The sequence below is a fragment of the Euprymna scolopes genome, chromosome 1, assembly GCF_053919585.1.
Source record: "Euprymna scolopes isolate OS-2025 chromosome 1, ASM5391958v1, whole genome shotgun sequence".
Lineage (NCBI taxonomy): Eukaryota > Metazoa > Mollusca > Cephalopoda > Sepiida > Sepiolidae > Euprymna > Euprymna scolopes.
The window spans coordinates 155,137,638-155,153,538 of record NC_136482.1 but is presented as its reverse complement, the minus strand read 5'-3'; the positions used below and the strand labels follow the sequence as shown (position 1 = coordinate 155,153,538).

At 31.5% G+C, this 15,901-nt stretch overlaps 1 protein-coding gene across 1 annotated transcript in view; it reads left to right on the top strand.

The window, feature by feature from the left end:
• Window positions 1–15,901, top strand: part of LOC145276776 (uncharacterized) — a 140,532-nt gene that overhangs the window by 107,301 nt on the left and 17,330 nt on the right. Inside the window, exons 5-8 of the mRNA XM_080128051.1 lie at window positions 7,057–7,124; window positions 7,245–7,314; window positions 8,970–9,212; window positions 14,520–14,729. Coding sequence (XP_079984177.1) covers window positions 7,057–7,124; window positions 7,245–7,314; window positions 8,970–9,212; window positions 14,520–14,729 — 591 coding nt within the window. The remainder of the gene's footprint in view (window positions 1–7,056; window positions 7,125–7,244; window positions 7,315–8,969; window positions 9,213–14,519; window positions 14,730–15,901) is intronic.

Here is a 15,901-nt window from a genome sequence, read left to right as displayed (position 1 = left end):
AACCTTATGTCAAAAATCTTCATTCCAATTTTGCTCAAAATCCATTACATGATTTTGATTCTAGAAACAATCTAAAATTGAAGACTAGCTTAAGGGGTCTTAAGAAAGAAATTGAAATACAGGGATCTTGATTATTTAGTGTCTAATGACTATGGATCAAATTTAATGCAAATCTTTAATATTTGAATTTCCAAATGAGAGTTCATGCTCACATATGCCCTCTAAAATCATTTAAAAATATAACAAAAAAACAAAGTGAAATTTGCCGAACATTTATTAATTGCTATCTAATATCTATTATAATTTCATAAAATCGAACCTATTTGAATTTTTACAAAGGGCTTTCTCCCCTCTCCTCTTTGTCCACTCTGTATTTAATTAAATTTAGGCCACATTACACACCATTATGCCTAGAAACTATGTTCTAAATTTATAATGATCAGTTAATTAGTTTAAGAGTATATGAGAAAATAAGCATATACATATACTTAAGTTTATATAGAGATAGTGCATGAATGTCTAGACATGAAATTTGGAATGGGCGAACCTGTACAATGTCCCTTTCCCTTATATATATTTTCTTTTTGTCTTTTTCTTTTGTTTTTTTTTTCAATTTTTTCAGCAGATTGATTGGTCACTAATCTACCAGCTTATCAACCCTCCCCCCGTCCTGCCAAAATGCAACATTTAAAGATTTTTAGGAGCTGCTCAGTTTCTAATACAATGTTCTAGCAAATCAATCCCCCATAACGGAACCAGTCGATATTTGAAGGCCAAACTACTTTTCAAAAGGCCAATAAATTTAGCTTTAAAAAGGACAATCTGGTAACTCTGAAAAGGTCAAATTTTGTGAATTTGACCTTTTTTATATAGCAATTTGGCTTTCAAACATTGACTGGTTCCATTATGGGGGATCGATTTACTAGAATGTTGGATTAGAAACTGAGCGCCCCCTAAAATCTTTAAATATTGAATTTTTGGGACTTTTGGGAGCTTATCTGGTTGATTACTGTCCATTTGATAATAATCTAAAAAAGAAAAAAAGTATATGGAGGGGGGGGCATTGTACAGGTCCACCTTGGAATGTTATATTGAGAATGGAGGGAATAACAGAATAACAAAACGTTTGAAAATCGTGAATGCTTCAAAATTTTTGCAATGCAGATTAATAATTTGTATTATTTTGATTATGTAAACTATCTTAGTTGTTATATTCACGTTTGATCAATGTAACCTGCCCAACTTTTTCAGGTGTATTTTTTTGAATTTGCGAACCTTCCAGTTGAATTTGGAAATCCTATATGGAATTTCAAACTGAACTTTTTACAAGATGCCCAAAAAGTCACTGAAGGGTTTTGAACTTAGATTCTTTATTTTTGATGATATCTTTCTGTAATTTTAACACAATCTGACTAAGATATTGGCAAAAAAAAAAAAAAAAAAAATGCGAAATTCAAACAATCTTTATTTATGAAAAATAATGTCTTTTAAATGTTGCCCATTTTTAGCTTCGCCCTTGGATTTTCAATTGGCAATGTCAAATAGCTGCCATGTTCACCAGACTTGACTAGCCCTGACTTTTTCTTGTGGGGATATCTTAAAGAAAGAGTCTAAACCCTGCAAGAATTGAAGGAAGACGTCGGGAACGAAATAAAGGAGTTAAATCGCAATCCAGAGATTCTGCAATCTGTCATGAATAATGCTTTGGAAAGAGCGCAAATATGCAAAGCTGAAAATGGACAACATTTAAAAGACATTATTTTTTATAAATAAAGATTTTTGAATTTTGCATTTTTTTTTTTAATTTCCCAATGTCCTAGTCAGATTGTGTTAAAATTACAGAAAGATATCATCAAAAATAAAGAATCTATTTAAGTTTAAAATCTTCCAGTGACTTTTTGGACACCCTATATTTGATACGCAATAAAAACTTTGTAGATTGTTTTTACTTGATCAGCTATGACTGTGTAGAATTAAGTTATTAGTTCGCATTGCTTGTAGTAAAGATTTAACTTTGAATCTATAAAAGACTCTGATTTCACCAGCATTTTTAATCAGTCATGGCTCCACTTGTGATAATCTATATATATAAAAGGCAAAATGTGTGTGATCATTTTGTGTATGTCTTCAAAAGGCTTCTTTCGCACGCGCTCCCGGGGTCGTTACAATGGTAATATCGCACGTTTTTTTTTCACACATTAATTTCCAACTCAAGGGTATGGGTTCGATCCTCATATACTCACCTACCCAAACATTTTTTTAATTATTTACCCCCCCCCCCCCCGGAGTTTTGACTTACCTCAAGACACCCGGGCATCGCCGGGTATCCCCCGCTAGTCAATAATATAAATCTCATCTGTCTGTTTAAATGTATGTACGTTTGTATGCATGTCTGCCTAAAACTTTCGACAGAAGCGACAGATTTCCACAAGATCAGTATCATTTTGAAGCTCGACCTTTCGGACGAAAATATCGAAAAATTGGCTAAAAACATTAATTCCTTTACCCTCAACTGGGCATTTTTCTACAAGGAGGGGTGGCTTTTTTCGCCGATATTTTCGAAAGTCATCCGCTCTTTTCAACTGACTAGCCTTAATTTAAACCTTCGCCACTCCGGTTTGGCAATGGATGCGACGGCAATGACGTCACGTTTTTTTTGGGGGGGGGGGCGGTCACATTCTTTTCCTCCTTTGTGGTACGGGTTCGAGCCTGCCTGCCTAGTACCACTTTCTTTTTCAACACACATCTCCAACGCCGGGCACCCAGGCTAGTTTCAATATAAATCTTGGGAACCTTACATTTAATCTTGCCTAAGTGTGTAATATTACTACTACTTATTACTATAGAATTAATATATTTTTGACATTTAAAAAAAAAAAATATTGGTGCTTGTATTGATTAATGGATTTGGAAACAAACACATTTCAGGTGAAAACATTATGTATTTATGTATCATGTCAAAATTAGTATAAATTCCCCAAAAAATTACAAAAAATGATTTAATAGAAAATGTCCTAGATCTGTTTATTTATTTATTTATTTTTTTGTTACAAAAAATCATTCACAGTAACAGTTCCATATTTTGTATTTTGAAATGACAGATTGTCAAATTTGTTGCAGTTACCTTCCCTTGCTGGGTTAGTCAGGAGTATGTATGGTGAAGGGGGTGGGAGCACAATTACTATGATTTCATCTGATTATTAAAACCCTTTTTAAGTTGATTCAACATTTCATTTACTTTTGTAAGTGCTGTTATATAACATAAATATTCTGTATTATGTGTTAATGTCTGTTTTGAATGAAACCTATTTTAGTATGATGATGATGTTTGTGTACAAAGACGACCTTGACTAGTTAGGATTTGCAATTCTGAAGATAACTGATGATTCCAATTTGTGTGCCAAATATTTCCGCATAGGTGGATTAGACAAATCAGGTGGATTCTTTGCTTAAAACTGAGTTATCCTTGGCTTAAGAGATATTACACGTTTGAAGCTCAGATCCTTTTCATCATCATGATTGGTTGGGCAGCTACATACTCTCAAGAAACTAGGTTTATACTAGTGTTGGGACGATTAATCGGAATCGACAATCAGAAAAATCAGAACTTTTGGGAGTATCAGAGTCAGGGGGGGAGGGGATCTGACCTCTCATGCTTGATTCCAAAACAATTCTTTTATTTTTTCCCTAGATATTATAAAGAAACGAACATATTTATTCATCAGAAAAATATATATTTATAACATGAAAGTAAGGGACATGGGGGGGGCAGGATTTCTGGGTCCAATTTAATTATTTTATTGGTAAACTAGCGGGGGTACCGGCGTTGCCCGAGTGTTTGTTTCCGGGACCGGGGGGGGGAGTTTTAAAAAATGTTATGGTAGGTAAGTAGGAAGGATCAAACCCGGAGTCATGAGTAAAAGTAAGAAAATAAAGTGTGAAAAAAAACAACAAAAAAAAAACATCTGCAACGTTAACAGTTCGGCCACCAAGAAAAGTCCATTCCAGTTGTTTAGGAAAAAAAAAAAAAAACGACTACGGTAGGTCGGTGCGAACGTGAAAATATAATGTGAATTGTCCAGCACGCTAACCACGACGCCACAGAGCACTGCAGCTTAGTTTAGTGATTTTAAATAACTTCACATGAAAGAACTACGAAGCCAAACCGGTGTTCTTTTCTCAACTGTTCCTTGTGAACGATCCCCAAACGGTGTTAAGTGGTGGCAGGGGGAGGAGGAATTTATTAGAGAGAAAATATTTTACCACTTCCATTGATCTTAACCGATTTTGGCCGTGACTTCTCAGCAGAAAAAGTATAGAAATCTAAGATTATCGAGGAATTTGAGAAATAATAAGCCTATAACACACCTCAGATATTGTTCTGCCGTTTGTGCATATTATATTTGCATGAAATATCTTGATTTTTAATCCTATTAATGTCAAAATCCGATGGGAAAAAATGAGTTCATTTTATTTATATAGAGATTACAGCAAACAAAAGTAAACAATCGAGAGTTGCTTACTTTTATTGCCTTAGGAAACCCTTTGAAATGCTCACATTTGTTTTAGCACTTAGGTGATACATTACTCCTCAAAGTTAGGGTGGCTCCTGACAAGTTTTACTTTTAATTTTTCTGGCACCTACCTGGTCTGGAGTGATCATTTTTGAAATAATCTTATGTTATATTGCATTTATTTATTTATTTATTTATTTTTTTTACCACAAGTGAAAATCTCATAATGAATTAATCAAAACTGGGGATAAAAGTATGGACATTTAGAAATTTATCCAATTATAAAAAAGAAATTATGTGTACATTTTAAAATCACCCTCTCAATGAGATTCTACATTTTAGGTGACTGTGTGAACACACTGTAAAAGAAAACAATTATTGTAGAATTTAAAGTGGGTTGAGCTGTACATATACATTTATTGTAAAATGACCCCCTTTTTCTGGGCCATTCTAACTTTTAGGGCAGTTAACCAAATTTTTTACCACTAATCTTAAGTCTGACCGACTATGTCATAAAACCACTCGTAATCGCCTTATTTTTAGCATTACCACCCAGACTTAGGTTTAGTACTATGAAAAAAGGCAGGTTTTGTATGACTATTGGCAATGTCATATTTTATACTAAATTTGGATCAGGAACATTAACATGACTAAGATTTTAAAACAAACAAAATTGACTACATCCTTAAAACGCTGTCTTGTCTGAAAGAGCGATCATTTTCCGTTAACTTTATATGCAAAACCGACTTTTGTTGTTTTCTTTATTTATTTATTTTTTCAGGCCTCTACACGGAATCGTCTGAAAAATTAATCATATTTTTATTTTCTAGTGGATTAACAGAATTGCAGAATTGTAATGAGAAATTTTTCTTTCACTACAAAATGTTATAATTGCGAATTGGTGAAAAAAGAAAACAAGTTGCAATAATTTGTTCAAAGTTTTCAAAGTACGACCTAAAAAAAATAGTAGAATTTTATTTTTTGGGATGGGCTAATGGTAACTAAAGATCTTAATCTACACCTTTTGTAGTATTATTATTAGTAGTAGTAGTATTTCTGCATTATGTTTTTGTTTTTTTTTACAGTAAAACAAATGAATCTAATAACTAATTAAATTTAATGATTAAGGTAAGAAATATGAACATTTTTGGAGAAAGAAGTCTCAGAATAGTCGCCCCCACCCCCGGTAATTCCATGTTAAGAATGATTTTCTAGGAAATTATTTTAATAGGGGAAAAAGAATTTTGTAAACTGTTCTTTTTTTATGCCGTCCTCTAATTGTGCATACAAATCGTCGACTATTTTCAATTATCAAAAAATTCAAATAACATTAAGAACGAACCTTGCAAACCAGCTTTGTTTTAAAAGAAATAAAAATCTTACATGTCTCACAAGTTTCAATCAATTACAAGGAAAACTTTTGAGAAAAATATTTTTACATTTACTCATGTGATATATACCCCCCACCATCTACCCCAGTGTACATTTTACGTTTTGCAAAAAGTAAATATGGACATTACACAATTAAACACTTTTTTCTTTCTTTTTTTTTTTTTTTTACAAGCAATAAATTTCTTATCGAATATTGAGAAAATTTAAAAGAATCTGAATCGGTACTTGTATTGGAAGCAGGAATTTAGAACGGAATCGGTATTTGTATTGGAATCGAAGGGAAAAATTCTGAAATCGTCCCATCACTATTCTATCCCAAAGGTTCTTCATGGGTTCTGTAGCGTTTATGCGCGTCACCTAACAATCATTTAGCCTGGAACAGTTCTCCAAAAGCCAATCCTTTTGGAATGCAAACAGTTGTGTGTGCTGTATATGATCAAACCATTTCAAATGATGTCATTATCAAATTACATGTATATATATATTTTTAAATTGAAATCGACCCAGACAAAGCATGAATCCACTTTATGTAAGGAGCTAACAAGAAGGAAAGATGATTATAGAAAAGACTTGAAAAGAGCAAAGCTATGGGTAGGAGGAAAACTGTCAACAAGAAGAGTTCAACAAGCCTGCAGTTCTTGGAAAGAAGCTTCAGGAATATTAAGTTGTATTACGATGATGTATCAAAGCAGCGAATTGATGGAGATCACTAGACCAACAAGTGAAATTAGTTGGAACAAAGGAAGCAAAGAATACATCAAGCAATTCTGAAGAATACATGCCATAATAGTATTTATAGAAAAGACTGAGACTAGTAACATCGCATATGTGTGAGAGATTCTCTTTGTTTTGGTTATTTGGAACACTGCTATTTAGCTCTAAGTATTCTTCTCTCAAGCATTTGATTTGAAATGAGTTCAGTCGTCTGTACAGTGTTCAATTTTTAGAGAGGTGAACAGATAGGAGAGCATCAATAATAACAGCGATATTCATACCATAATATAATTATTTTTATCTCAGAAATAAAAAGAATGTTTGCTAAAGTGATACGGTTTTTGTTATGGACACAAAATGTTCATTGTATGAATTTTTTTCAAAGAGTTTTAACAAAATATTAAATTTTTTTTTTTTTTTTTTTTTTTTTTTACAGTACCCTCAAGATGTGCCTGAGATTACCATCAAAAACCCACGTGGCCTTGGTGAAGAGGAATTAAACAGGTTCGTTTTCCAAATGTCATAATAATTACAATTGTTAGTTTGAATTATTTGTAGATTGCAAATCTTGTTGGGGTTCTTCAATTTTTCTTTGGACTAATTTTCTGTTTTCTCTGTTTCCAGCCTAAAACTCACATTGAGGGATGTTGCTGAAGAACGAAGAGGAGGACCTATGCTCTATGAGTTGCTTGACGTAAGTTCTATTCAAACATTCCATCTAGGCACTCCTTTCTTCCATTGGGCAGCTCCTACTTTACCTCATCTCTGTTTCCTTTAATAACTGAATATTGTCTTCATTTAATTGTAATTAAAAATGATTTTAACTATTTTGCTGTTTAATATTTTATCAATATTCCTAAGGCTAAGGTTGTAAACACCAACAGAAAATCTGGAGACAGAGTCCCTAAGACAACCTGACTTTATATTGTCATCACCGGCAACTCTTGCAGCACAATTAGTATCGACTCTGTCTTTTTACCTTTGATCCTCTAGCTTTGCGGAGAGTGGAGGGAATGCGGCTCAGGCAACAGCTATCCTCTTATATCATCTTACCCAGGTTATGTAGCTCCACTGCTACACCATTGTCTCCTGTGTCAAACGGTTGTCAACAACATTCCTATTTCAACTTTGTTTTGTATCAATGAACCCAGAAGTTATAATTCGTTAATGTCTCCCATCATGGTTGATAATTTTCTGTAGTAATCGGTCTATAATTGGTCATAATCAATTTGTGAGATTAAAAACTTGGAGAATTTTTCAAGATGTCCAACCAATTTTAAACTAGTTGAAGTAATGCCACATTTTGTCAAGTTTCCTCTTTTTGCACACTCACATAATTGGAAAAAAATTAAATTGTCGTAGCAAACATTTACAAATTATTCTTTTTAGCCTGTAAACATTTTAAAAGAAGAAAAACTTACACTCAATATTTATTGAGAATTGCTTAAAAAGTTTTATTAAATAAAAATTCATGATAAAAATAATATTTTTTACATACACTACAGACTGAGAAAATGTATAATTAAGGTTAGTTTGTTTTTTTTTGTTTTATTCTTTTAATTAAAAAATTTACAAATTTTAATATGGAAAATGAAATGCTTGCTAAAAGAAAGGAAATATCTATATATCTATAAAAATGAACGTGTCTGTCTGTCTGTCTGTCTGTCTGTGTACATTTCCCTACGCAATAACTCTGTCAATTTTTAGTCTATAGACTCGAAATTTGAAATACCGGGTACTGAGATTTGGGAAAATCGATGTGACGGGTGTCAGTCAGAAATTTGGCTGTTAAGGGGTCAAATTTCAACGATTTGACCTTTAAGAACTCTACCAAACTCCTCCGACAATTTTGGGTCTAGACACTTGAAATTTTAGATATAGGTTCCTTGAACCTGGATCTAATTTAATAAAGTGATTTCAGCCCGAAACTATAAATTTTAAGGGGTCATAATAGGGGTCAAATTAAAAAAAAATTTACTCTTTTTTTTTTTTTTTTTTTGCTCAGCATACACCTCCAAACACCCGGGCAACGCCGGGCTGAAATGCTAGTATACTATAAATATGTATATTTTAGAATATAATTAGAACATGAGAACAGTAGTCTGAATAATCCAAATAATTAATTCTTGTTTAAAAACTCTGGAAACAAAATCTTGCATAATTATTAGTTTGGAAGAGAAATAGACGGACATCATATTTGCTTTTGCACATCTTAAGAGAACTTCACCTAATGTTGATGCAAAGTAACCATTGTAATTTTGAAAATGAATTTGTTTTGATTTTCATCTATAATTCTGAATCTTCTGGATAATTGATTTATTTCATGCTTTTTTTTTTTTTATTTGTCAGCTTGCCAAAGAAAGTTTGACTGAAGGTAACATCCCTCGACAGCCGTGTGTAATTTGTCAACAACATTTTGAGGAGGGTGAGAGCTTTACCCGCACTGAGTGTTACCATTACTTTCATTGCCACTGCTTGGGGAGATATGTGCAACACTGTTTGGAAAAACTGACCCTAGAAGAAACAACAGATTCCCCTGCAGCTGTTGCTGCATCTCAACAGAACGGCTGTAATGAGCAATCAAACAAAGATGTAAATGCAACATTTTCTTTTCTTTTAATGCGTATACCTTGTTTTGCTTTTTGCGTCAGGAAGAGAAATGGGACATAAAATTTCCCCAAATCATATTTCGATTTCATACAATGCCAGGTGTGTCAGTTTTATATGAGCATGCTCCAAAGATAATATTTATCTTTATATTAGAAGCTCAGTATACTAGATGGATCAATTTAAAAACAAAAAAAAATGATGATGAATATAAAAATTGAATACATCACAATATTTATTATTCTATCAAAAATTCAAACAAGGAATTATGATAAAGAAAAACTCTTAACCTATGGGTTTTCAAAAAGAGACAATTTGATGGATTAATAAATATTGTAGTTTAATTTTTTATTTTCATCATCTATTTTTTTTTGTTTTTGATACATTATTATATATATATATAAATTATAGAATCAGTTAAAATGATAGAGTAAAGTTACGTAAGAACTTTATTACATCATCAAGTCAATAAGGGTTATTGACTTGATGATGTTATAAAGTTCTTGTGTAACTTTACTCTTTTTCATTTTAATATATTTAAATTTTACTCCTTAATTAGGTAGAGTTTATTTTATCCTTATAGGTTTTTCTTATTGTGGAAAATGTATTTTTTAGTCCAATTTTATTACTATATAAATTATATATATATGGACGATGTCAAAACATTGTTAATTCATTACCTGCCACACCGATGAGCTGGGATACCGCGAAACAGTACTGTATGTGGATGACTATATATATATATATATATATATATATATATATATATATACGTTTTATTTTTTATTACCATATTTTTCTGTTAAGTTACATTATTGTTTCAGCTACTCGGCCGTTTTTTTGGCCAAAAAAAAAACGGCCGAGTAGCTGAAACAATAATGTAACTTAAAAGAAAGATACGGTAATAAAAAATAAACCGCATATTTGCTCTACAACAGTATTGAGCACTTTATTCAGTTTTTATTAATTACCATTTCCACTATATATATATATATATATATATATATATATATATATATATATATATATATATATATATATTTGTTTAGTTTAATCAAGACATTGAAAAAAATTAATATTGTACATTCCCGTTATGGAATTTAGTTCTCATAAAAAAAAGATTTCACTTGATTTGATCAAGTAGTTTTTTTTACAGAGGAAAATCAAATTTTAATGGAATCGATTGTATCCTGTCATTTTGCTCATTTCATGAACGAGGAGGTGGTGGGGGGGCGTTAAGTGAAAAAGGGATTAAAAAAAGGACAGGGAAACTGTAAAATAAGTGAAAAAACTAAAATATTTATCTAGGTTTTTTTTCTGTCCATGTTTCAAAATCTCGTCAAATTTTGACAAACTTTAAGTGGTAATTGGAGTTATCTCCCTTGGCGCCATATGTACAATATAATTTTTTCCAATATTTTAATTTTTTTAATGTTTTGATTAAACTAAACAAGTACCAAATTATATATATATATATAATGGTTGTATCAATTGGTTTTCTGGGTGTAAATCCAATGAAACTTGCATGATTATTAAAGAGTGCTCAATGCAGGACAGAGCTAGTATATAATCTGTTCATTATACAAACGTAATTGGTTACATATGTGCATACATGTTTCAGTCGAATCCTAATTCAAGGATAACACTTTATCAGATCAAAAAAGAATCGATGTTAAAACAGAAATTACATTGAATTGGGATTCACTGAAACATGTATGCACATATGTAACCAAAAATGTTTGTATGATAAACAAACTATATATATATATATGAGAGAGAGAGAGAAATGAAAAGGAACAAACCGAGTTATGTGTTCATCAACATTTCATCTTTATTTTAAGACTTCCTCTGGATGAATGAGATTAAGAAAACAAACACCATTACAAAATATTTTTAACTTTTTCATGTGCAAAGTGTGACGCTGTTTTATTTCAGAAATGGAAAAAAGTGTTGGAAATTCAAAAAAGTAGGGGGGGGGGCTCGCATTATTAAAGAGAGGAAGATTTTTAATAACGTCATATAGTTAATGTTTTTAAAAGATATGAACGCAGTTAATATTCTTTCTGGAAAAAATATATCTGTTAAAATTCAAATATAGGTGTGTAACAGAAATAAAATGAGTGTGTTTTGTTATGTAATTTATTGATTGAGATTATATGTATTAATTATTATAGATGTTTCTATGGTGTGAGAGGGTCTACCTGTGTCTACAATTAAATTATATTCTTTTAGATAAACGTTTACTCATTTATGACGTCTGCGGTGTAGTTTATTTGAAATAAATATAACTACTTTTGCTTGTTTAAAGTCAAAGGTGTTATATATATATATATATATATATCCCCTAATGTTACTGGATCATTTCATTTCTTTGCGTGGTGATATTGGTTGGCTCGCAAAATCGCCTGATCTAAACCCCTGCGATTTTAATTACTTGTGGTGAGATTTGAAGTAAAAAGTAATCAGCCACCATCCTTGATCTCTTGAAGAATTAAAACAAGCTATTCATTCTGAATTTGCTGTTATTCCACCTGAAATGATGCATTGAGTTATTGAAAACTTTTGTGAACGTTTACAATCATATGTTAGCAATGATGGAAAACATTTGGGCGATTTAATATTTAAGATTGTGTGGAATAAATGGTATTTTACATACATTTAAAAAATAAAACAAATATTTTTTTTTTTTTTTTTTTTTTAGATCGACAAATGTGTTAGATCATTTTGAGACACCCTGTATATATAAATGAAAACTTTGAATTGAATTCAGTAAATTAAAAAATTCACAACAAATTTATTATTAGACAAGAAATAAAAAAGATTCAAGTTCCCTTCATTCCTGGATTTTGAATAAATGACTCATTTCAATATGCTCTGATAATGAGCTGTTTCTTGAGAATTAGGAATAAAGGAAAAAAATTTTAGATTTTTGTATTCCTTGAATTTTTTAATTCACTGAATTTAATTCAAAATTTTCATTTATATATACAGGGTGTCTTAAAATGATCTGATATTTGTTGATAAAAAAAAATTAAATAACAATTAAATAAAGAAAAATATGCTTAAATTTGTCTAGATTTCATATATATATTATTATAAAAGAAAAGAAAAAAACAAGATATTCTAGTAAAAAATATAAATTTATAACTTAAAATATTGCAGCATTAAGAATTGATTATATAATGTTATAAATTGAATTTAAAAAAAAAATCTTAATGCTGCAATATTTTAAGTTATGAATTTATATTTTTTACTAGAATATTTTGTCTTTTTCTTTTCCAGTTTTAACAACTAGTGCTTTACTTTCCCATGTTTAAGCTTAAACATATTACTTTTCATGCTCGCATTTTTCTATAATCCATGATTTTTCCAGGCTTCCAATAAATTCATTTGTTCTTTGTTAAGTTCAGTCTTATTTTTTTGCCTCCATAAACACCTATGTAATAACAATGTACGGCACTCGTCTGCTTTCAATGAAATCCTCCCAATTATCTCCCTTTCATGCTTTCATTAGTGAATTAGTAGCAACAGTAGTGACTGAAGCGATGTGGTTGCTATGGAAACTAGTCATAAAAAAACATCGCTCACCTCCTTGCATATTTTTTTTATTTTGAACACCAGAAAATTCATAACTTTTGTTTTACTGAACGAAAATTCAAAATTTTTTTTCACAATATAGCTAGGAAGGTGATCCATGAACTAATAATTGTTTGAAATTTGGTTGAAAAATGAGTGAGCAGTGAAGCTTTAAAGCAGTTCTAAATGACTAAAACTGCCACTTAACCATATATTCAAACACTACCGTGTTTGAATGATAGTCATAATTTCAAAAGTAAAAAAGAAAAAGTATTTGGGTGCCATCAGCTAGAATCAAAACTGAAATCAAAACTGTAGCAACGTTACCACTGTACCAATGTGACACGCATATGAACTGATTAAAAATAAACTAAGATGAATGTACAAAATGTATAACGATTTTTCAATTTTGATCCGGTTTTGACCTCTTAAAAATTATTTTAACCGGCTAAAAACCTATTGATATAGTTCTATCCAGTAGAATATTGATTTCTTTGTCCAAAATCTGCAGTGTTAAATTAGATTTGTTCAGATTTAGTGATGTTATATTTTTCTTATCTATCTAGAGTAATTCATAAGCAGAAAAACATACAGTTTAAATTCCTAACGATACTAAATTCAACATATCACAGATTTAGCACTTGCATAAACTGACTTATTGGCGGAAAATTCATATATTATTAATTTTAATTTTTTTTTTTTTTATTTTGTAAATAACTAGTTGACTTGTCTGATAAATCCACTAGTTATTTATAAAATAAAAAAAAATCTAAAATTAATAATCTTTGTATAACTTTTAAAAGTAATCTTAAGGGAGACAATTGCATTATTATATAAAATATAAAAAGTTCTCTACCTTGGTTCAAATTGTTATTCTGATTAAATATCCCATTTTGTAAAATACATACAATGGATGATAATTACTGTGATGTAAAGCAAATATTAGCTCTTTCATTTATTATGATATCACAATGTATTCCTTATCCATTGATTGAGATTGTCAGACTGACTTCCTCATCTTGGTTGTTATAGTCACAGAGTGGTCCTAGACGTTGTATCAAGTTTACAATTACCCAAAGGTGCTGAGTTCAATCCTGAACGAAGGCAGTGAAAAGTAACATTCAAAACAGAGAATCAGCAACTATGTCCCAGAGCCTAGCTGGAGTCCAAACACGATACCCCCATAATAATAATAAAGGGTTGGGTTCGAGACTCCTAACAAACGGTTCCCCAGTTCGTTACAAAACACCAGATTAAGGCCGGAGGGCAAAACGGCCAAAACGTTGTGACTATAACAACCAAGATGAGGAAATCAGTCCGACAATCTCAATCAATGAAAACACCTGATCTAAAAAATACAGACAATTAGTATTCCTTATCTTTTAGCTTTGTGAAAATTAGACGTGTTAAAAAAATGGATGTTTTGTCTATTGAATCTGTTACATTTATTTAAGACAGTGATACTGTTACACTTATCTAACTTTTTACTTTTCTTTTTCTAGCTTTTTATTGAATGTACAATATATCAACATTGGCCCAATGACTCACAGGTTGTTAGTATAGGTCTAAAATATCAATTAACTCGAAAGGTTTTAAAATGTCCAATTTTCTTTTATCAGTTTGAAACTCTTTAATTAGACGCATCTTAAGAAAGGATCTGTTCATGTTTCCTTATTCGTCCTCTCTCCTTTTTACAATTTCGGTTTTCTCTTTTAGATTGTGTGCCCTGTGTGTCGAGAAACGATCTCCTATGACTTAGACTCCTGGCTTGGAGCTCCAGAACCCTCCAAAGACACCAGCGCATTTGAGTTGTCAGACGATCTGGTTGTTCAGCAAAAAGAAATGGCGGCCTTACTAGAGAAGCAACGAGTCAAAGGTGGATTGATTGATGTCGAAGCTGAGAGAAATAAATACCTCATATCTGCTGTAAGTTTTTCATCTTTTTTATTGTTTGATTTCTTCTAAATTTCTTCATCTCATTGTTTGCCATGCAACTTTATAGTACTTCGTTGCTCCATCATCAAAAACGGGCTTAATTCTTTAATTAATTATTGAATTTTGGGCTTGGGTATTCAAATAGTCATGGACATTGAGAATCCTGATAATAAACAAGATGTGTTTATTGGTCCCCTGATTTATCAGAAAGGGATCTATGTTTTCAGTGTCATCTGTGCGTCCGTTAGTCCAGACAATTGACATATATTAGTTTTTCCTGAAATTTTGCCACAAATTGTATTTCATTAAATAGACGTGCACAGTAAAAAATGTTTTTTGCAACAATTCCCGTTGCGCCTCCAGTGGCTCAAAAGAGGTAAAAAATGCCCCAAAATAGCCCAAAATGACACTTTTTGCCCCATAGCGTTTGATCGGTTCATTAGATTTCATGAAACTTGGCTAAAATCTGGAAGCCATTGTTCTTAATATAAATTCACTATGGGTGACCCTGGCAAAATTTTTGTTCGCATCCCTTTGGGATTTTTTAGGGCTACAGAAAACCTGCCTTTTTGGAGCTCTTTTTACGTATTACTCAAATACTTGATACATATGTCAATATAGTGATTTTCCATGGTGCTGAATTCAAATATACATGTCTTAAGGCGTGAAACTGCACCGTTCGTCCATTTTCACTGGGATTTGGCATTCCTAGGAGCTCAAAAAGGGTCAAAAATGCCTCAAAATTGCAAAAAATGACACCCCATGAATTTTGCCCCATCCATTAGATTTTTCTGAAACTTGGTGAAAATGTGAAGACAACATTGGCCCTTCTCACTTCTATCATTTTTTTTTCACTATTTTTTGTGGCGTCATCTCACATGCAGCACCAGAGAGGTACCATGAATGTGTGGTTTGTTTAAATTTAAATCTGTTAAAATAGCTTCAGTCTGCGAGGATTTCTCCAAGTACAGGCAAGATAATGACAAAAGGATGCAAAAGTAGTTTAATATATGAGTTTTTATACGTGAAAACAATTTTCGTTTTAAAGGATTTCTCTTTAAGGACAAGAAAGATCATTGTTCTAAATTCTCAATTCTAACATTGGTTTTTAATCTAACGACAATTCTGGTCACCAAAATTGGAGGATCTAGATTGTAAAAATA